Below are 24,215 nucleotides of genomic sequence, written 5' to 3' on the forward strand. Positions count from 1 at the left end.
GATATAACGCATGTAAAGTTTTAACCCAGTGCTTAGCAAGAATAAATGTCAAGTCTTATGGTGAGTATGATTATCAGTATCATTTATTTTTTATTTTACAGAATGAGAAACTGAGATGCCTCAGAAAGTCAGTGGCAGAGCTGGGTCTATATAAAGATCTCCCTTATGTCTTGTCTCATCCTATTCGCAAGACTCCTTTGCCATTTCTTTTTTTTTTTTTTAAGATTTTATTTATTTATTCATGAGAGACATAGAAAGAGAGAGAGAAAGAGGCAGAGACACAGGCAGAGGGAGAAGCAGGATCCATTCAGGGAGCCCGACATGGGACTCGATCCCAGGACTCCAGGATCATGCCCTGGGCTGAAGGCGGCGCTAAACCGCTGAGCCACCTGGGCTGCCCTCCTTTGCCATTTCTAGTAGATATAATAACCCTGAGTTTTGTGATTGCTTATGAAAAAAATTAGTAAAAGAGAAAATTGGAAAGAATGACCAAGATGCCATCTTGGTGAGATTTCACATTCCGGGGAATTTCATTTATCTGAACTGTCATAAGTAATTGGAAACAGATGTGCAACACCTGGGCATTTAGAAACTGGGTAGTAGTAAAAAGAGGTAAAGAATTTCTGTCATCATCAAGGCGGCAAGGGGTGGGAAATAAATGAGCTTGCGTTCCTATTGAATTTTATTCTCTTGCCTTCTGATGATACCATCTTGCAATTTGACTTCATTCCATTTCTGATTATAATTGAGTCTAGTGGAGAACAGAGTAAGCTAGTAAAAAATCTCAAAGCTTTGGAGTCAGACTGAATTAAAATAAAATTAAAATATTTTTAATATTAAAAATTAAAATATTTTTTCCAAATTTCATGATATCACCCTTAATTTCTTCATCTGAAAGTGGAAATAACAATTCCTACCATATAGGGTTGCTCTAAGGATTAAAGGAGATAATGCTTCTAGGGAAGTGTAGATTTCAAAAGGTATATATATCCATTAATAAAATGGCAAATTCATACTGACCATTTACACAGAGAAAGCCCTGTGTTCTCAGAGGAAGTATAGATGAATGGCCAGCAACCTGGCCCTTATAAACCTAGCAACCCATCCCAAAGAGAGAGGACCAAAGCATATCAAGAAAGAACTAGAAAATGTAAAATGTGTTGTAGAAAAAAATGTGATACAGCTTCAAAGAAGAGAAACATTCCTGAGATCCAGGTAAGCAACAGACTTTATTGCAGAGATTGGATGTTACGAGTGATCGGATGTCATGAGCATTAGTTGGTGGGTAGAATTTCAACTGATGCAGAATGAAAAATAAAAAGTCTACTCCTTTTTTTCTCCTGCCTTCCTCCATTCAGTGCTGTTATTCTGGTGAGATAATCACAAGGGATCCTTTCAAGGATATTTAAAAATAATTGAAATCCTGATTCAGAGGACTTCGGGGGCCATGATTGTCATGGTGCAGTATAGGGGGAAGGGATACTGCAGTGAGTATATGCATACAAATTCATGTCTCTTTTTAAGAGGCAACCTCTCAGCTATCACGATCTCTGATTTCCAGGTCTTTCTCAAGCCCTCTGCCCCTTACACATATCTACTATGTACCATCCTGTCGCAGCCCACTTATAACAATTCAGGGTCTGCCACAGAGGGAAGCACTAATTTGCTTTATTGATAGTAAAAATTCTGAGTGGAAATAGAAGGGAGTGCATGAGGAATTACCATGAGTAAGAAATTGACATAAACAAATATGGTGGACTGGAGGCATTGCTAGCCACAACTATTAGCTTCCTTGGATCCATGCTCTTTGCCTTGTAACTTGTAGTCTCTCATTCTGACATGGGCTGGACTTGTGACTTGCAATGGCCAATAGAATGCAGCAGAAATGACTTTTGCTAGTTCCAAGCACAGGCTCAAGAGACTTTGTGTACTTCCACTCCTTCTTCCTTCTCTTGGAACTCTGCCATCACTGCCATTGGAATAAGCTTGGACTAGCCTGCTAGAGGATCTGATGTCATATGGAGGAGAGTGCAGTGGTTCCAACTGGAGCAATCCTAGACCAGCCTACCACCAGCCAACCCTCAAACTAAAATCAGTATAGTTACCAAATGACCAGACACACACATGAGTGATGGGTCTGTAACTGTCTGGAACCAATAAAACTAACCAACTAACTCATAGATTCATAAGTAATAATACATTCTTGTATTAAGCCTCTGAGTTTGGGCTTGTTACACATCAAGCACTGGTAAATAACAGCAAATCACATGCATAAGGCCAGTCTATTCCAGCTTTTTGTTGGGTAGTATCAACATTTGGGACAAACACAAAGCTGAGATATCTGGCACCTTGATGAATGAAAGAGCAGGTGAGGGACAGGTCTTGAGTCTGTCTCCTGGTGTTGCTGTCATTCTTGAATTATGAGGCACAAGAGGACCTTAACTCAGGATATTTAAGACCAGGAGCTGGTAGAGCTGGGCCCCTGGCCTGCTGGAGGCTGACCAGTATCTAGAGGCCAGCACTGCCATAAAGGAAACTGAGTAAACACAGACTTCTGTCTTCCCATCTTTGGCTCCTTGCAGACAATGACCAGGTTTTACTCTCTATTCCTCAGATCCCACAGGGTATCTTCACAAGAGAGGTGCTCAGTAATGTGTGCTGGCTGCATGCAGCAACACTGTACCTTCTCTTTGGAGGAGCTGAAGGGATAGAAGTGGCAGATTCATGATCACAAATAAAATCTCCTCCAAGTCCTTCCTGGTGAGAAGGCCCCTCCTGTGGTGCCTCTGCTTCACTTTCGCCATCTAGAGAAGCAAATACAGGAAGAAAACTCTGTCAATTATGATATACAGTGATGATCTGGGCCTCAACTGTCCAGCACTTTGCCATGACCATAAGGGGTCCAAGGAGACTATAAGATAATCCCTGCCAGCATGAAACTTAATATCTCACTGGCAGAAAAGACAGGCACATACTTTAATTTTTCTTTAAAAAAAATCATCTTCTGCTTCCAAAGAAAAGTAGACTTACATGCATGGTATTATGGAAAGAAAACTGGATTAGGAGTTTAAAGACAGGCTTTCAAGTTATGACCTTGCCACAGTGGACCTTGAGATAAGTCATTTATTACCTCTGAACCTCATCGGTAAAATTTAATGGGCATAAGAATCACCTGGGAAGGGACACCTGGGTGGCTCAGTGGTTGAGCATTGGCCTTCAGCTCAGGGCATGATCCTGGAGACTCAGGATCGAGTCCCACATTGGGCTCCCTGCATGGAGCCTGCTTCTCCCTCTGCTTGTGTCTTTGCCTCTCTCTCTCTCTCTATGTCTCTCATGAATAAATAAATAAAATATTAAGAAAAAAAGAATCACCTGGGAAGTTGTTGAAATGCAGATTCTGATTCAGTAGGTCTGGGGTGGAGCTCAAAGAATCTGCATTTCTAATAGCAATGTCCCATGTAGGTCTGTTCCTGATTGTTTGAGGGCCAATTTTGAGTAAAACCTAGGACACCTAGGTTGAATTATATTCGCCAAAGACCTTGGGTCCTAGTCCCTAGAACCTGTAAATGTTACTTTGGAAAAGGGTCTTTGCAGATGTAATTAAACTAAGGATTTACAATGAGGAGATTATCCTGGATTATATAGGTGGGTCCTAGTTGCAATCATATGTATCGTTAGAAGAGGGAGGCAGAGAACAGAAGAATGCAATGTGATCACAAGACGGAGATGGGACAGATGCCACCACAGCCATCAGAAGATGGAAGAGGCAGGAATCAGATACTCTTGAAGGCGTGGAGCCCTGCCAATATTTTGATTTTGGCCCGGTGATACTGATTATGAATTTCCGGTCTCCATTACTATGAGAAAATTAATGTGGGTTATTTTGTAGTCATTTATTATGGCAGCCACAGGAAATGAATGCACTAGTGTCTAGAAAATTTAAATGAATGGATAGTAAACATATTCTTTAGACCTCCTCTTCCTCTACTGAGGGATCCTGATTTAATTGATCTGGGATTTCACCTGGATGTCAGTTTTTTTTTTTTTAAATTCCCCAGGTGATTCTAATGTGTAGCAAGGCCTAAGAAGCATTTCTCGGTCAGGTTTTTGCCAAAAACCAAAGAGTGAGTGGAATACTCTTATGCCCTAAGACACTGCATGGTACAGCTCAAAACTCTGACTCCAAAAGTTAGGGGGGAATCCCAGTTCTGCCACTTTATGGCTTGGGGCAAGTTACTTAACTTCTCAGCCTTGTTGTCCTCATCAATGAAGCCAGGCAAAGCTAATGTTACCTACCTCACAGAGGTGTTATTTTTCTATTGCCTATCTTCTTTATGGCACTTTTCTCAACCTGTAATGCAGTTACCATCTCAGATCCCAAGAGATAAAAGATGCTCCTGCCAGAACAGGATGATTTGAGGCCTTTTTTTTTTTTTTTTGAGAAAAAGAAAGTGGGGAGAGGCAAAGAGAGAGGGAGAGAGAATCTCTCAAGCAGGCTCCCTGCTGAGTACAGAGCCTGATGCAGGGCTCAACCCCCTGACCCTGAGATCATGACCTGAACAAAAATCAAGAGTCAGAGGCTTAACCGACTGCACCACCCAAGTGCCCCTGAGGACTTTTTAGAAAGCTGTGGGTGCCAGAAAATCACAAAGGGGTGTGCAGCTAGCTTTCCAGGGCTCACAGCCGCCAAGCTGTTTCTGTTTGGAGGCCTCCAAAATGAGGTGAGAGAGCAGTTACCAGAACCTGGGAAAGAGAGGAAGTCAGGTTCATTTGGCTTCCTTATGAGGAGCAGCAACCACCCTTCAGTGGAGGGACATATCCAAGCATTGGACCTGACCTCACACTCCTCCCTCCCTCATACTTCCTGCTGGGGAAAGGGTCCTCCCTGGGGAAAGGACTTGGGTTCTGTGTCAATACAGGTCAGCCTCCTGGGACCAAGAACAGGTGGAAAAGAGTGGAGAATTGATTTGGAAAGGCAAACGGAAGAGTTCTACACAGGGCTATCCTCCCTCTAAACTACCTGAGTTCATCATTATATACCAGAATCTAGCACAGGACCCAGTACTCAGTGGACAGTCCATTAGCATTTGTTGAGTAAATGAATGAATGGCTGATCTTGGGAGATACCCAATAACTTTGTTAGGTAACTAATTAATGGATGGGTTAGGACCATTGGGATTTTATGAAATTAAGACATAGCCACTATGCCTCAGATACGTGGATATGAGAGCCACTTTGAGAGTCTCCAAATGCTTCGTCCAGCTAAGCCTTAACTTCCCAGACCAGGCCAAAAAGGAGAGACCAAAGTTTACTCAGTTCTATTGACTTTGTTTTGTCAGTCTCTTACAGTGGAAATCCCTGGCCAGCAGGATGAATGCTATTTACTTTCTAGGAGGGGCCTGATTCCCCTCTGCCCTGTTTGCCTTGTGGGCTAAAGACTAATCAGAATGAGCCGTGGGAACCAGCTTTTCTGAAATGCTTGAGGTTGACTGATCTAAATTTCCACCAGCTTGTACTCTCCCCCTCTGTGTGGTCACTAGAGGCTCCTAACTGGAGGCTGACCCATGGAGTAGGAAAACTCAGGCTCTTGTGTAAGATTGACTTCTGCTCAGGAGCCACCTTCTCCACTTACTAGCTACGTGACTTTGGGCAAGCACTCAACCTCTCTGCACCTCTACTGTAAAACAGGGGCAAAGGATCCTACATTTCAGAGTCATGAGTGATGCATGTCAACTAAAAAGTAGCAGGGACTTATTAAGAGTGTCATAAACATCATTTTTCATGACATCCTGAAAGTAAAGGACTATCTTATTCAACCTTGTGCCCAGGATCTACTCCAGTGGCCTAATTTCAAGGACGCCAGAAAAAACCTAAAAAGCCTTTTCCAATTACTCCCTGATACCTTCAATCTGACTGAACAGACAAGTATTTCTATTAAGCTTTAAGCCTTGTCCTCACTTAAAATGCCTCTCTCATCCCATCCAAGGATGACATCATCGTTATTACCAACACTTTAGTATGACTAAGTTTCCGCAGGTTTTTATTGTAATACTAGGTTATTTGTGAGGGCAGGAAGTGGAGTTGGGGGAGATAGACATGTAACTACAAAACACCTATAGTGACAGCAGTGAAAAGTGGAGGAGGCAAGAAGACAAGAAGGGTGAAGATAAAGCAAACCCACTGCACCATTTTGGTTTAGAAATGGTTCAGAAAGCTGGCCTTGAACTGGTTGTTGTCAGAGCCACTCAGCAGAAGCCTCTAGAAGACCACTACAGAACTGCCCATCAGGAGTGGTTAATCCTATTTGACTCAACAAACAGGTGTGTCTACCTGATGCCAGGCCTGGCCCCACTAACACTGTTCACACTGTAACTTGGGGATTCATTTGCTCTTTTGAAGAAGCAAGTAGCCCATTCTGAGGGCAAAAAGTCAGACATCCAGGACTCATATCCCAATGCCACTGCCTTCTGGCTCTGTGCTCTCGGTCTCGGGGGGGATTCTGGGTCCATGCAGCCACACAGGGTCCAGCGATCTAAAGGACTTCACTGCACTTGGCTCAATACTCTGCTATTGGCATCCAGAAATTTAATAATTTCATAACAATGGCTTTGCATTTTCATTTTTCACTGTGCCCTGCTAATTTGGCAGCTGTCCTTCCCACCCTTTACTTACTCTTTCTGTATCTCAGCAAACTCACTTGCAAAAACACCCACTGGTAGGATGATGGTGGGATCAAATGAGACAATAAATGTAAAGCCTCTCCTGTAGCATCTGCTGTCCTCACTCTTATCTTTTAAAATCTCACTGGATCCTCTCTGTGGCAGGTTGAGGTTAGCCCAGCAACCCCCATCATGCCCACTTGACAGAGGGAGAAGCTGAGAATCACAACTGTGTCGTGACTATCCTGGACCCCAAGCAAATTAGGACAGAAACAGGAGCTTGAACCTTGCCACTGCCTTCCCTTGAGGTCCTCTTCCATGGCCCACCAGGTATCCACCCCACTCCTATTGGGTCCAGTGACCAGGTGACCAGCTGCACTGGGGCGGTGCTGTACCTGTGACCATCAGGCCCTGAAGACCCAGCAGGCAGCACACTTCCCACTTCACTCCCACAGAGGGACAGCTCCATTCTCAGCCAAAGAGGGGTTAGCTCTGTGAGACCTGTAGGCCCCAGGGTAGTGATTATCCCCACCCCCAAAGCCTCACCTTGGGCAGCCTTATTGGCTAGGATTAACCCCTTCTCTGCTTTCTTCTTCCTCTTCTTCAGCTTGAGCCCAAACATCCCTTTTCTGAAAAGAAAAAGAAAACTAAACAACCCTGTAATAGTAACTTTGAGTCATTCAGAGATAGAAGGAGAAAATAAACACACACACACACACACACACACACACATTTCTCTCTCTCTCTCTCTCTCTCTCTCTCTCTCTCTCTCTCTCTGAGTTCTCCTGGAAGCTGACCAGCCTCCTCTTCCACCCTGGATGGGGATCAAAAGACAAGAGTCAGGATGACCCAACAAACTCTTTAGATAGCTCTGCATTGGCAGAAACCATAAAGCCCCACCAGAAATCATGGGGCCCACCTAGAACTTAAATGGGCCAGAAAATGAATACAAATAGCTCCAGCTAGAATTTTGCTGTTTCTTCTCACTTACCTGTACCCGGTACTCAAAATTAATGACATCACTTAATAAGCACAAAAACCCTCTCTTACCCATCATATAGATAAAAAGGCAAGACCCAGAGAGGGTAGGTAGTGTTTCTGAGGTCCCACAGCTCTGAATGTCAGAACTAACTACCACAGGAACCTAGGCTCTAATCACTGGATGCCCTGAGTAGGTTCCTGTGAGCGGAGTGAACACCCTCTCTAGAGCCAGGCTCTCAGACCACTTCCGAGGTCAAGAGACCCTGGGACTTACTGAGGACCCACCAGTGCACTGCTCAGCTGACACATGGTATGTGCCCAGAATATCAACTACTACTATTATTGTCATTAAAGCTACTTGGGGCCTCCTTCTACCCCAGGAAAGGGCCTTGCTCCTCTGTCTTGACAGACAACAGAAGCATTTTGGATACTCCTCCTGAGAGAATCCTTTTCTGGAGTTGAGGGACTGAACATTGGATGGAAGGATGGATGGACCCAGTTCAGAAGAAAGTCCTGGCCTTGAGTCAGGCAGCTGGTGAGCTGGCCCTTGGAGGATGGAGAAGGAATAACAAGGACAGAGCAGAGGGGAGGGCAGCAAACCCTCCCCAGGAACATTCTGCAGTCCCAGAACAATGTGAGGGAAGTGTGGAGGGCCATTGAACTTATCCAGCGTGCCAACAGATATACGACTCATGAAGGGCTAAGACCAGGGGACTCCATAGCAGTCTATCTGGGCTCTGGTCCCAGTACTAACTATGCAGACTTAACCTTCTGCATGTTAGGGTCTTCACGCATAAGATGAGATAAGAAATGTAAAGCACTTAGCACAGTATCTGGAACACACTGGTTGCTCAATAAATGTTAGTTATTCTTGTTAGTATTGTAAAGGGTAAGATTAGGACCAATGAGTGGAAGCTACTAGGTGACAGAAGTTCACTCCATTTCTTTCTTTCCTTATTTGTTGACTTATTCTTTTTATGTCTTGCCTTAATTCAACTGAGGAATTAAGGAGCCCTCCACATTGGTATTGTCTGAACAGTGAAATGGATTGCATTGAGTGGGAGTGAGCTCTCTGTTCCTGGAGGTGTACAAGCAAGGCTTGGGGACCACTGGGAAAAGGATGTTGTAGAGAAAACAAACATCAGAAGATGGGGACTGGCTTATGAGATCTTGGAAATCTTTTAAGACTCCAAGATACTGTAGAATGGAAATAATGGGCTCTGGAAGCCCCCAGACATGGATGGATTAGGCAAAGCACAGTACTCCTTGAGCCTCAGTTTCCCCATGGGTATACCCCATGGGTATAAATCTATGGAAATAAATAATAAGGTACCTAGTTTACAGAATTATGGGGATAAAATGAGGTGAAGTAAGCAAAGCCCTGAAGGCAGTTCCTAATATATAGAAAGTGCTGGAATGTGTCCTTTCTGGAGGTACCATTTCCCCCTCTGATTTGCCATCATCTGTGATACAAATCATTCTAAGTTTCCCAAGAATCTCAGGAGAACATACACAAGGAGGATTTCCCTCTTCTGAAATTTCTTAAAGGCAGCTTCCAATAACTTTCCTTTTTTGAAAAGACCGTTACCAAACAGAAGGCCAAGTCCAGAACCTTCCAAACCCTGACTTGCCATTATAGTATCCAAAGGCTCCATGCCATGATCATTTTGTGGGATGGCCTCGGCATTCTGAGTCTCCCATCGAGCAGCCAGTAACAGGTTACTGGTGAGGGCAGAGGCAGAGAGAAAATTGGGTACCCTTGCCTCTCTGGAACTGGGACCTCTTTGTCCTGCTGACCATTAGGGGCACTCAGGGAGTTTAAAAGATGCTGGTGTCTGGAACCATTTTCAGAGATTTGTAATTGCTTTGGAGAAGAACCAGTGCTGAGAATCCCTGCTGTAGGCACAGCTCAGACTCAGCTACCAAGGAAGCCAGAGAGCCTTCCAGTAATGCCCAATGGATTTACCACCAGCTCAGCTCTCCTGGATGAGTTGATATTTGTTCCACAAACACACACGGTTGTTTGCCTGAAACCCTGAGTCAGTCATCAAGGGCACTCCCAGCATGATTCCCAGCATGAAAGGCCTCTTGATGAAAATTGATTTTTCCTCCTCAGCCCCGTGACATCTGCAGTAGAGAGAAGGCATGGCTCACTAGCCCAGAATAACCGTGCCACTGGCAGATTGGGCAGCAGAGAGTGAGCTGACGAGAGAAGATAGCTCATAGGCCTGCTTGTACCGCTTGCTAGGTCTTGAATTTAGGACCCGATACTTAACCCAGATGAGCATGTTTCATTACCATGTGATACGAGGGCATTTCTTACCCAATTCAGAGGGAGGCATCGAAGCAGGAAACAAGGCTTGGAAAGTATAAAACATGCTACAAGCTGCTGTATTACAACATTGATGATAAGGAAATGTGCTACAATATTCCCCTAAGTTTAATATTTTTTTTTAGTTTATTATTTTTTAAAACTGTATTAACTCTCTATGTGCCAGGAGCACCACTTGACACATGCTACCTCCCAGGATTCTCGTAACATACCATCATGCAGATGCTATTATTTCCCATTTTTACAAATGAGAGGTTGTCAAGGGGTTTCTAGCCAGTATATTGGGATCAGCCAATAAATTAGGAAGGAAGTTTCCAGGGCAGAGGCCATCAAACCCCTTTCGCCTACTCAGTGCTCTGAGGATTCCAGCATGGGAACCCCTTTCACTTCATAAAAAGGATGGGGCTCTCTGGTTTCAGATCACCTGAATATCCTCCCAGGGCCACCCCAAGATAAGTCAAGACACACAGAAACCCCCATACCAACCTGGTTTCCTCAGGGTGAAAGCTACCATGACTCCGATATCTGTATCCAAACAATGAGAGTGTTAAACAGTGCACGTGTGAGGCTCGCTTTAGTACATCTGTTCCAGGTGACGTCACTCCAGGAAGCCCCACAGGAGGCAGCCAGTGGGCACATAGAAAGAAGGGCTCGACAACTAGAGTTTGGGTCTCATCTCTGCCATCTCTAACTATGCCAGTGGGGCTGGCCACGGGACTTCTTGGAGCTTTGGGAGCCTCTTCTGCAGAAAGTGGCAGTAAAGTTAACTCTGCTTTTCTCATGGGATATTATATATATGACCTCATTGAGTGCTCATGCCAAACTGTTAGGAGTTCTACAAATAACTAATTTCATCTCATGCCCATGGCTCATTGGAGCCAGGATTAAGAAATGACTCACAATTAGGGTCTCCACATGGTTTTCCAGTTGCCTCATAAAATTCCCCTTCTAGAATCACTTTTTCTACCTTCAGTGTGGAATAGAAGCAGCTCAGGCCAAGCAGCCAAACACTAAGTTAACTGAGTCAATGGGTGTGACCAGGACTAGCCTCTGCATTTCTCCTCCTACCTAAAAGGACACGGAAAGCAGGTCATCCGTACACTTGAACCTCCAAACCCAGAATCATGACATCCAGTGTGGGGGGAAAAAAAACAAAAAACAAAAAAAAATTTCAATTTGTGAATTTATTTAGATGGTAAACTCTTAAAACTTGAAAATTTCTTCTTAAAAGTATGGATTTGTATATAATCGGGACTACCTCAAAGATAAAGTAAAAACAAGCTTTACCATCATTCTGAGGTTATTCCTCAGAGAGCCTTGGATAAATTCCAGCTGCCCACTAAGGACTATCTGATCTTTGTTCTCATCTTACTTTTAAGACTCAGGTATATTCAGTAAAGGCAAACAATCAAATATAAAAATAGCCTTAATGTGGGTTTTTTTTTTTTAAAGATTTATTTATTTATTTATGATAGACACAGAGAGAGAGAGAGAGGCAGAGACACAGGCAGAGGGAGAAGCAGGCTCCATGCACCGGGAGCCCGACGTGGGACTCGATCCCGGATCTCCAGGATCGCGCCCCGGGCCAAAGGCAGGCGCCAAACCGCTGCGCCACCCAGGGATCCCTTAATGTGGGTTTTAACTAAAGATTGTTAAAATATAAACCCATGTGGCCTCCTGACTTGCCAAGACTTCAGTCTTCCTCTCTCCCCATTATCTTTCAATCACAATTTACCTGTCCTATATCTTTAGGATGTACTTACTCCCTATTTTTTTAGGCAATGATGCTCAACTTTGGCTTGTACATCGGACTCACATGGGGCACTTTCTAAAACTGTCTCCCACACTGTGGTCTAGATCCTACACCCAGAGAGACTGATTTCCCTGGTCAGCAGTGAGGCCACTGCTCGGTAGTTTTCAGACTCCCAAGGTCATTCTCGTGTGCAGCAGTGCTGCAAATCCCTCTGCTTAAGTAATTAGTGCCCGAGAGCTCTCCTCCCAAAGAGAAGGTGTATGGTTTTCAAAGGAAGTTCAAAGACAAATTTTTACCCAAAGGAGGGTGGTGAAGCTTAGGAAATTCACCAGAGCACTTGGTGAATATATTTGGTAGGCTGGACTTTATCATCCTACCCCAGCACCTCTTCCATTCAACCTGGCAATTAGCCCACCAAATTGGTAGCCTTCCCTATTATGCATAGGATCAGTTCTCTATTGGGGTCCAAAGTGTCCCAGACAATGGCCTCAATAGATTGAGCCTAGGCTCCCAATCTCACAGGAACCAGTTTGCTCTGGCCTACTGTGATTTGCAATCTTTCACCTCATTGCAGCAGTAAATGAATGTTTCTCTGTTAAGCCCTCCTTTGTACATTCCAGCCTCAGTGGCCATCATAAGGAGATTCAAATATTACTGACTCCACAGTCAGTCCCTGAGAACCTCAATATTGCACCTGCAAAAATCAGCTGAGTCTAGGAAATGCACCTCCAAAGATGCTAATGAATCCCTCCTCCTGTGGTTTCTCTGGACCAAGGATGACTCAGGGATAATTAGGAGCCACATCCTGTAGAGCTGAACTGGTTCAGCCAGCCTCTGACAGCCCTTCAGACAGCTTTGCCAAATGTTTAAGGGCAAGGTGGTAGAAAGATGGTATGAATGCCCCCAGGAAAAGGGGACTTTTCCCTCAAATGCATCTCGCCCACGATTGCAACATGCCAACAGGGCCCAATACTGACACCTTTTTCAATCTGTGGCCACTGGCCTCCAACCTCTCCTCCTCCTCCTCTATAGCTGAGATCAGCATGACCAGCCTGGTTAAAGTGCCAGGGAAGGACAGAAATAAATATTGGCAGGCGGTACAGTTAGAGATGCAGAATTCTTCCCAGCCCCAAACTTTCTCTTGCCTGGGCCCCTATGAAAATGTTCATTTGTCTTATTCCATCCTCTTTATATCCAGGCTAATTAGAGCCCTGATCTCAGTTCTCCTAAAGATAAAAGAATCAACTTCTAATCCAAAAATAGACTACTGGCAGCTTCCCAACATTTGGAACAAGCAGCTCTCTCTCTCTCCCTGTGTCTCAGCATTAAGGAGTCTTCGAACTCTTACTCTTCCCAGGCTTTCTCTTTATCTTTATTTCCAGAACCTTCCTCTTTCCATATATTACTTGATTACCTTTGGGCAGAATGGTCAGAGTATGGCATCCATTCTTTGAGTTTCCTCTCTTGGGTTGGGTTAAGGTCCAGGATTCCTATTCCCATGTGGTCTTGGGTTTACCTTGTCACAGAATATTTTATTCTACTTTCTGCCCCTAATGTCAAGTGGAAGAAGTCACTGAGGCAGGGCTTCTCCTCCCTGCAGCTAGACAGTGACTTCATTTGATTTTCAGTCAAAGATCTGGAAACTATCTGGACTCCAGTCCATACAGCTTCCTTCAATCTAGCTTTACCAGCGATAGGTATAATATTCTGATCCCTATTTGATGTGTAAGTCTATGTCTCAATGGGTTTTGAACATAACAGGGAAAGAGAAGGGCTTGGTTATAACCTCAGGGATGCCAATACAGTGACGTTTAATGATATTGTCACAAATGAGAGTCATTAATTCCATGATGGGTAAAGAAACAACCTAAGAAATTCCTTCTGAACCTCATTTTTTGGTGTCACAGACATTGAAGACAGATGGATGGGTGCTATATTAAATAGCTGCCTTTGCTGTAGGGTCTCGGAGCCTTTAATAATACCGATGTTCATTGTGACTCTCCAAGGAGATGGCACAGCATTAAGATTTTCCTAAATTGACTTGACCACACCCTTATCACAAAACACCTAATAAAATCTTAAAGAATACTCTGTGCAACACCTAAAGGAAGAGAGCCTTGGCAATCTTTGGTGCTCTCTTCTCTTTTGAAACTCTTATGAGGTGAGCAGTGGTTAAGTAAGAACCACTGAGGAAACAGGAGAGCCCACCACATCCCTTCTCTGCATCCATTCATACGTTTCCTGTTGTAGAGCAACAGCTAACCAGTCTTCCTGTTTCTATTCTCTCTCCTTCCTGCAAACTAGTCTCCATTCTATAGCCACCTTTGCAAAACAGAAGAGCAGAGAGCTTTCTTAACATGATGAAGAATACCTCCAAAAACCCCTAGAGTTCATGTCCTATCAATAGCAAATATTGACAGACTTCTCCCTAAGATTTAAAGAAAAAATGAGACAAGGATGTTCACTAACACCCTTTCTATTCAATGTTCTGCTGGAGGCCTTTACTAGGTCAATAAAGTTTGACTCTGAATTACTAAGCAAATTTAGCAGAGTATCTAGAAACAAGGTAAATAAAAAAAAGTCAAGTGTACCTCTCTGCACCAAAAACAAAGAATTATAAACTAAAACTGTAAATAAAAAGTATTATAACAGTATCAAAAATTTAAAACTTAGGAATCATTCTAAAAAAAATGACCTCTGGGGGTTCACCACCTAAAAGACTCCAAATCCCTTTCCCTTGATAGTGTTTGAAATATATGATTAAAGACAAAATTTAAAAAAAAAAACAGAAAACAAAAAATAAAACAAAAAAAATTGACCTCTGGGGGAACCTGGGTGGTTCAGTCAGTTAAGCCATCTGCCTTCAGCTCAGGTCATGATCTAGGGAATCCTGGGATCCTACTCAGTGGGGAGTCTACTTCTCCTTCTCCCTCTCCCTCTCCCCACCACTTGTGCTCTCTCTCTCTCTTCTGTTCTCTCTCACAAATAAATAAAATCTTTTTAAAAAATTGACCTCTGTGTGGAATTGTTGAATCACTATATTGTACACCTGAAACTAATAAAAGAGTGTTTGTTAAAAAAATTTTAAGTATAAGATACCTAGGAATAAACCTAACCAAAGAGGTAAAGGAACTATACCCTAAAAACTATAGAACACTTCTGAAAGAAATTGAGGAAGACACAAAGAGATGGAAAAATATTCCATGCTCATGGATTGGCAGAATTAATATTGTGAAAATGTCAATGTTACCCAGGGCAATTTACACGTTTAATGCAATCCCTATCAAAATACCATGGACTTTCTTCAGAGAGTTAGAACAAATTATTTTAAGATTTGTGTGGAATCAGAAAAGACCCCGAATAGCCAGGGGAATTTTAAAAAACCATAGCTGGGGGCATCACAATGCCAGATTTCAGGTTGTACTACAAAGCTGTGGTCATCAAGACAGTGCAGTACTGGCACAAAAACAGACACATAGATCAATGGAACAGAATAGAGAACCCAGAAGTGGACCCTGAACTTTATGGTCAACTAATATTCGATAAAGGAGGAAAGACTATCCACTGGAAGAAAGACAGTCTCTTCAATAAATGGTGCTGGGAAAATTGGACATCCACATGCAGAAGAATGAAACTAGACCACTCTCTTTCACCATACACAAAGATAAACTCAAAATGGATGAGAGATCTAAATGTGAGACAAGAGTCCATCAAAATCCTAGAGGAGAACACAGGCAACACCCTTTTTGAACTTGGCCACAGTAACTTCTTGCAAGATACATCCACGAAGGCAAAAGAAACAAAAGCAAAAATGAACTATTGGAACTTCATCAAGATAAGAAGCTTTTGCACAGCAAAGGATACAGTCAACAAAACTAAAACACAACCTACAGAATGGGAGAAGATATTTGCAAATGACATATCAGATAAAGGGCTAGTTTCCAAGATCTATAAAGGACTTATTAACCTCAACACCAAAGAAACAAACAATCCAATCATGAAATGGGCGAAAGACATGAAGAGAAATCTCACAGAGGAAGACATAGACATGGCCAACATGCACATGAGAAAATGCTCTGCATCACTTACCATCAGGGAAATACAAATCAAAACCACAATGAGATACCACCTCACACCAGTGAGAATGGGGAAAATTAACAAGGCAGGAAACCACAAATGTTGGAGAGGATGCGGAGAAAAGGGAACCCTCTTGCACTGTTGGTGGGAATGTGAACTGGTGCAGCCACTCTGGAAAACTGTGTGGAGGTTCCTCAAAGAGTTAAAAATAGACCTGCCCTACGACCCAGCAATTGCACTGCTGGGGATTTACCCCAAAGATACAGATGCAATGAAACGCCAGGACACCTGCACCCTGATGTTTCTAGCAGCAATGTCCACAATAGCTAAACTGTGGAAGGAGCCTCGGTGTCCATCGAAAGATGAATGGATAAAGAAGATGTGGTTTATGTATACAATGGAATATTCCTCAGCCATTAGAAACGACAAATACCCACCATTTGCTTCAACGTGGATGGAACTGGAGGGTATTATGCTGAGTGCAGTAAGTCAATCGGAGAAGGACAAACAGTGTATGTCCTCATTCATTTGGGGAATATAAATAATAGTGAAAGGGAATATAAAGGAAGGGAGAAGAAATGTGTGGGAAATATCAGGAAGGGAGACAGAACATAAAGACTCCTAACTCTGGGAAACGAACTAGGGGTGGTGGAAGGGGAGGAGGGCGGGGGGTGGGGGTGAATGGGTGACGGGCACTGAGGGGGACACTTGACGGGATGAGCACTGGGTGTTATTCTGTATGTTGGTAAATTGAACACCAATAAAAATTAATTTATTTAAAAAAATTTAAGTAAAATTAAAACTTTTTTAAATTAAATAAACATTAAAAATTGACCTCTACACTGGAAATCACAAAAAAAAAAAAAAAGATAAATTGAAGGATATTCCATACTCATGGACTAGAAAATGCAATACTGGAAAGATGCCAAACTTCCCCAACTTGATTTGGAGATGATTATTTATTATTTCCACTGTGAAATTTTCTGAGTTAGACATTTATGATTTACTTGTGTTTTTCTGTGTATATGTCATGTTCCAACAAAATGTTTAACTTTTAAAAAGCATTGATTCAAGGAAGGACCCAAAATCCTCGCTTTGGGAATCAACTCAGCCACTTACTAATTACATGTGACCTCGAGCAAATCCTTAATTGTTCTGCACCTCAGTTTCTTCATCTGTAAGATGCCTCTTGTAAATAAAATAAGTTACACTCTTCTTACAGGGCTGTCATGATCAAATAATATAAAAAATGCAACATTCTGCCTGAGGTGCTATGACTTGCACATGCTAATTAAATTAAAAAACAAGATCTACATTCTATGAATATCCCATAGCTCTCCACAATACAGCCTCAGCCCGCCAATTCAGCACTTGACACCCCCAAACTCTGTCCATTAGCCCAAATGACTTCCTGAATTCATCACACTCTTGCCCATGAAGCTTTCCTACATTCAGGCCACCCATTACAGATGATTTCTCTCACCTACCTACCTACCAACACCATATCTTTCAGGCCCAGCTTAGCGACCTCCTTTTATATAATGGGTTCTCCAGTTTTGCAAGGAGGAACAAGTCACTCAGTCCTCTGGATTTCCAGCACTTTGTTTTTATCCTTATTATTGCCTTTATCACATGGGTCATAATAGTTACTTGAAAAAAATCATTCTCTCTCATTACATGCTGAGATTCCGAAGCCAGTAACCATGTCTAGTCTATGTCTGTACCTTCAGTGATCGGCATAATGCCTGGTACAGAGTAGGGCTTGATGACCCTTGGACACATGGATGGACAGATGGACAGACAGAGCTTAGATACAGAAAGCTCCCTAAGAATTCACTGGAGGTTCTTAGGCTGTCTTCAAAGATGTATCGTATTGGACAGAAAGGAGCTAAGGCTATTCTAAGACTATCTCTTCATGGCTAGCTGAATGCTTTTCTTTCCAGACCACAACGAGATTGAGCCAATATTTGGTTACCCATTGTATAAGGTATAATTTATTCAGTGTACTCATCCATTTTATTATCATTATTCCAAGTGTTCTGGAACAGTCAGAATAGCTATTGTCCCTTAGGTATGTAGAATAAGCCAGGCATTGGGTTAAGGTTCTATATACAGTTTTTTAAATTTAGTCTTCACAACAACCATCTGATAGAAGGTTCAATCTCCCTTTGGGATGCGGAAATTGAAGTCTAAAAGGTTAAGCAATCTAAAGGTTAAGTATCCCTTAGATCCCACAGCCATAAGCTGCAATTGAATTCTGGCCTGGCCGACCTCCACTCTATGCTACCACCCAAATATCAGTCAGAGCCACAGTTTTTCAAGTACTGAATAAGAGGCAAATTTTGTGCAATCCCCACTTCCCAGATGCGGAACACAGCTCAGAGAGGTTTGGTAACTTGCCTACAGCCACATAGCAGTCTTGTCACCAAAGCTCATGCTCTGAGCTCTCCCCTCTCAGTTTGGGGCCTCCCCGCTGGCGGCTCAACTCTCTAAGAACAAGCAGAGGAGCAACAACAGTGGCATCCCTGTGGGCTTCCAGAAGCTTGAATCCAGCAGAGGGTGTAGTGAAGCTCAGCAATAAGAACCCAAGCCTCACCTTGACCAGCGAGGGCTCCTAACAGTGCCCAGAAGCACTCGTACTCACTAACTTCTCAGACCCGAGGCAGTTCAGCGGGGCAGGAGGCACGGTGTCCAGCACTAGTCTTGGGAAGAGGGAAGCTTCTCTCTAGAATGCAGCGACCAAGACAAGTAGGCACAAGGCTGCCCCATTGTGAGGGGCAGGTGCCTCCTGGGAAATGTCTTTCCACGTGTGTCCACCAGCAGCTCCCTATCTCTGTTTGAACTTCAGGCCCTCCTTAAGGCTTGGCTGCCAGAGCCCAAGACTCTGATCAGCAAACACAGCAGCTCAAAGCAGGTCCTGAGAGGAGGGGCCATTGACGTGTTTTGTTCCAAGTCAGGTAGCCCAGATGGAACAGGACTCAGAAGAACTCCAGCTCCAGACGGTGCCAAAGCCCTGAGTCCCTTCCAGCCACCATCCAGCCAACCAGCCCGGCCTTTTAAATCCTTCACACTACCCCCTGCTCACTTATAATACATCCATTGTTCACTTAATATAAGAATAAGAGTTAACATTTATTAAATACTTTACTTAGGGCTAGTTCTAGATGCCTTTACAAATATTAACCTATTTAAGACCCACAACAGCTCTCAGGTAGAAACTGTTATTGTGTCCAATGTGTGGATGGCAAAACTGAGCCACGGAGTGTTCGGTAGTTCCCAGGATTTGAACTGAAGCCACCCTGACTCAGAGCCTGTGCTCTCAGGCCTACTGGTCTGCTGCCTCTGTGGCATTTCACTGGGACTTGTGTCCTGATGCTATTTCAGAGAGGTCAAGTTTATAAAGGAGAAAAATGAATAAACTTAAAAAAGAAGAAATTTTGGTGTCAAATGCCTCGGAACCTCTGCCTTTAGTGGGTTGAATGTTGACACCCCAAAAGACATACCCACATTGTAGAAAATGTGAATATGCCCTTATTTGCAAAAAAGAATCTTTGCAGATGTAAATTAAGTTAAAGATCTCGAGAGGAGGCCATTTTGGGTTATCTGAGTGGTCCCTAAATTCAGTAAGAAAAGTTTCCTCACAAGAAGCAGAAAGGACACACGGAGAAGGCCATGTGGAAACAGAGACAGAGATGGGAATGATGTGGACACAAGGCAAGGAACTTGGCACCACAGGAAGTGGAGAGAGGCAAGGAAGAATCCTCCCCTGGAGCCTTCAGAGGGAGCATGGTCCCATCAACACCTTGATTTTAGACCTCTGGCCTCCAGACCTATGAGAAGATAGATTTCTATAGTTTTCAGCCTCCAAGTGTGTGGCCATTTGTTATGGCAGCCCTAGGAAACTGGCACCCTGCTCTTTGTCACTTCCTCTTTTGCATATCAGCACCAGGGGAAAGGAAGGGATGTTGGCTCACTCCACTGAGCATGTAATGGGGAGGGCTGGGACATTAGGGCCTGTGGGCGATCCAGTGGTGTAAGAGCCTTTAAGGTGTGGACACTGAGGGAAGAAGGCCATCCCTAATATGGGGCAGGGGGTAAGGGTTAAGCAGGTTAAATAGGAGCTCACAAGGCAGCCTCATTCAAAATGTGCAACTGAGGGTTCATTGTCCCCAAAGAAATGAGCCTTGGCTCGGGGACTCACAGAGAGCAGCTCTCCCATCCATTTTGGATCATGGGAGATCTGATCCCAATCAGAAGCAAAGGTCGGTCATCAGAAGGCAGTGAGGCCCAGCCTCACATGCCACAGATGGGGAAAGCCAAGGCCACAAAGCTGAAGTCATCTGAGGTGGCACCGCTAGTCATGGCCCTGTCAGAACTGGAACCTGGGAGATCCCTGGGTGGCTCAGCAATTTAGCACCTGTCTTTGGCCCAGGGCGCAATCCTGGAGTCCTGGGATCGAGTCCCACATCGGGTTCCCGGCATGGAGCCTGCTTCTCCCTCTGCCTGTGTCTCTGCCTCTCTCCCTCTCTCTCTATGTCTATAATAAATAAATAAATAAATAAATAAATAAATAAATAAATAAATAAATAAATAAATCTTTAAAAAAGAACTGGAACCTGTCTCCAGACCCCTAATCCTTCCAAAGGGAGCAAACCTCCTCCTCTCATCTGATCCCCTCTCACAAAGATCCTGCGGCAGCTCTCAGCAGAGCTAAGCAGCCCTGAGCCCAAAGTGTGCTCCAGCTGAAGTTCACATCCCTTCTCCTAAAATTTACACTTATCTCTCCTTGTTTACAGAGTGATACCCTCCCCCGAGGCACTTGTGTCTCACTCAGATAGCAGAGCACATCGTGACAGCAGACACCATCTGGCTGCACAGGAGACTCTCCGCAGCAAAGGTGGGCTGGTTGCTCATTGCAGGGAGATGCCGAGTCAACACCCATGCTCGCAGCCTCATTTCTCCGCTGCATCTCTGGCTGCTTGCTGTCTGCCCCAGCCACACCATCTTCCCTCAGTGACTTGATGGGACCACGCCTCTCCCTCTGGATCTCTGCACCTGCTCCTCTCATATCTGTCATCCACATGCCTTCACTCACCTCTGTTGGTTTCACATTGTCCCCTCCTCCAGGGTCGCAATGTCACTTTGTCAGAGGCCTTTCCTCAGGTTCAGCAGATCCCCAGGTTCTTAGTGCTTTTTCTTTTCATAACTTATCCTTGTTTCTAATTTTACTTTTATGTGATTCGTTTTCATTAGTGTTTATCACTGTCATTAGATAAAAGGTCCCATTAGGGTAGGAACTCTGTCTAGCTGCTTCACCATGGTCTCCCCAGCACCTTGCATACAGTACACACATGTAATTCATTCATTGGTTCACTCCATAAACATTTAATGAGCAAAATGCTGAGCCAGTGAAAGGAAATGTGCAAAGAAGGAATAGAGAAAACTACCACCAGCCCTAGGAGAGGGGAGTCAAACAGATGAGCTACAGTCGACTCTAAGAAATTACCCAGTAAGAAATCACCTTTGCTACCTCACTGACCCTCTTTCCTGCGCTTGCTTCTTAACCATTTAGGCCTGACCAGTACTTTGCCACAGGATGAGTTGGCCAAACTCAAAGCAGTCACTAATGTCACTGGTAAACAGTCCTGGGAAATGAACTTCAGGGGAGTGATGCTGTACAATTATCTAGAATGAAGTCTGGGGAATTATCTTCACAATTCAATTAGCTTCAGAGTTATTTTAGAAATGCAAAAGAGAGAATATGTTGCCAGGCAAGAAGGTTGAGCAACTCTCTTCCAGCCCTCTCCACTCTGGGAAGAATAGAACCCTGATCATGAAGCTGCTATTATTGGTTCCAGATATAAGCACAGATCAGATCAACAGGAATCATCCCCCACCCTCCCGCATGCTCTGCCTTCTGCCATGTGGTCTGTTGCCAGAGGAAATACATTGCCGTGTCTGCAATCATTATCCCACGTACAGCCAGAGTCATGGACTGTTTCCTTGGAGAACTCACAACACTCGTTATCGTGATTCAACAAACATTTACTCAGTATCTATTGAGGATGCCCAGCATGGTAGTAGGCTTGTGGGAATTTCAGATCAGTGACGGCAAGACAATGACATTCTAGCAACTAATATACTTGAAAAGCCTACAGATAATAAATATATTAATATTTATTAGCCATAATAAATAATAATAATAAATATCTTCTCTATTTCTAGAATACTTCATAGAATGGAAACAGCTTTCATATGTGGCTATGTGTGACAGCAGCTCTTTGAGGCAGAAGGACAGATCTGTCGACCCCCACCTCATTTAGTAGATTAACCCATTAGGTTCCGGAGGCCTTGACTGATTCACTCAAGGTTGCTTGGCTAACAAGAAGCACAACTAGAAATCGTGGCAGTCGTGAAAAAGTGCCACTCAGAGCTCCAGCAGTAGGAGGTGTTGTTAACTGACAGCGCCAGCTGTGCCACACTGAGGCCACACTGCCTGTGGACTACTCCCAGCTAATGACTAATCACAATGAGAAAACTAATTCAGGCCCTTTCTGCAGGACTCAGAACTCTTCCAGTGGATGACTTGGGCCACAAGAAGATTCTCCCTCCAATTTCCCTTCCTTTCTGCTGTCACAGATGTCACACCTGTATCGTGGTCCAAAGACCTTGCTTCCTCCTACTCCTACCTCTTGATCCTTCCTGGGTGTTTCTTCAAATAAATCTTGAGCAGGCCAATGCTACCTTGGAATCTGATTTCTGGAGGACCCAGCCTACCGGAACTTGAATCCAGACCTTGTTATTCACAAATGGACCTCCACCGATAAAGATTTCATTTTAAAATACATTTGGAGGGCAGCCCGGGTGGCTCGGCGGTTTAGCACTGCCTTCAGCCCAGGGTGTGATCCTGGGGCCCCGGGATTGAGTCCCATGTCAGGCTTCATGGAGCTTGCTTCTCCCTCTGCCTGTGTCTCTGCCTCTCTCTCTCTCTCTCTCTCTCTCTCTCTGTGTGTGTGTGTGTGTGTCTCTAATGAATAAATAAATAAAATCTTTAAAAAAAGAATAAAATTTGGAAAGTACGGGAGTAAACCCAGTTTCACCCAACTTCCTAGATTCAACAAAATACTAGTGTGTATTTGACTCCTTAAAAGTACAAAGTACCACAGAATCTAGTGACTCTCAAATTGATTTGACAAGAATTTTTATCCAGTTCTCCCAAATTAGAGACTAGAACATTGGTTTTCCACAGACAACAATTTGGGAAATGCTGTTAAGCCCCACTCTCCAACAAATAAATACCTTCTTTCCTTGGCATTGCTAAAAAGCCTCAAAATGGTGGTTTGATCTCTCTTCTTTTGCTACTCTCAAATATATGTGCAATAATATTGTAAAAAAAATAGGCCGAAAAAGCCACCCAGGCAACCCTCAAATGATGTAATCTTCCTTGGAAGAATAGGAAATTAATTATCCTCTACATTAAAACTCTATTCCTGTTTTTAGAAAATGGTCTGATTTTAATTAATTATATAATTTTATATTTTTTATTTTATTTATTCATCAGACACAAGCAGAGAGAGAAACAGGCTCTCCACAAAGAGCCTATGGTGGGACTTGATCCCAGGTCCCCAGGATCACTATCTGAGCCAAAGGCAGAAGCTCAACCACTGAGCCACCTAGGCGTCCTGATTTTAATGATTGAAAATAGGTTTAACTTCAAGAGATGGGTAAAATGAAAAACTTTGAAACATAAGCAATGGATACTAATTGTCTACAGGCTTTAATATTGGACCTATTATTACTGCAGGCATTTCTTAGTGAATTCACATGAAAAGGATTCCACTCAATGTCAAAAGTTAGTGGTTGGACTTTCGTGATTCAATACTTGTATGAAAAGGGAACAATCCATGATACAAATTGTTCTACAGTTTTTCTATAAAATTTCTGGCACTGGGAAAGCTCAGCATGTTTGAAGCTTAGTGGAAAAATGCATTTCTGTGTACCAAGGAGGTGTTCCTTGTGTAAACAGCTAGATGAGAGTCACTTGAAAGAGTAAACTGAGGTCACTTCAGGGGCAAGAGACCTAAAAATGAGTCTATATGAGATTCAATCTTTAACTTCACAGGTTTTCCTTCTTCTCCCTCTTTGAGATGTACAGTAATGAAAACATGTTCTTGGTAAGATGCAGTGGGGGGAACCAATTGCTTTTTTTTGTCACCCACTAGGTAATAGACAAATACCATAGCAGGCACCTTATGAATGTGTCATTTAGCCCTCCTAATCTTGGAGGTAAGTAGGACTATTACCAATTTCTTTTTAGATGAAGAAACAGAGGCCCAGGGAAGGTAAGCTACTGGCTCAAGATCATAGACATTGCAAGTGACATTTCTTAACATCTCTTAGAATTATGTTTCTG

General features: G+C 43.4%; 1 protein-coding gene across 1 annotated transcript in view; it reads right to left on the bottom strand.

Moving 5' to 3' along the window:
* Positions 1–24,215, bottom strand: part of FER1L6 (fer-1 like family member 6) — a 155,953-nt gene that overhangs the window by 111,478 nt on the left and 20,260 nt on the right. The window contains 3 exon segments of the mRNA XM_041769620.1: positions 2,684–2,804; positions 7,206–7,288; positions 10,459–10,497. Of these exon segments, the coding sequence (XP_041625554.1) occupies positions 2,684–2,804; positions 7,206–7,288; positions 10,459–10,497 (243 nt within the window).

The sequence above is a fragment of the Vulpes lagopus genome, chromosome 9, assembly GCF_018345385.1.
Source record: "Vulpes lagopus strain Blue_001 chromosome 9, ASM1834538v1, whole genome shotgun sequence".
Classification (NCBI taxonomy): Eukaryota; Metazoa; Chordata; class Mammalia; order Carnivora; family Canidae; genus Vulpes; species Vulpes lagopus.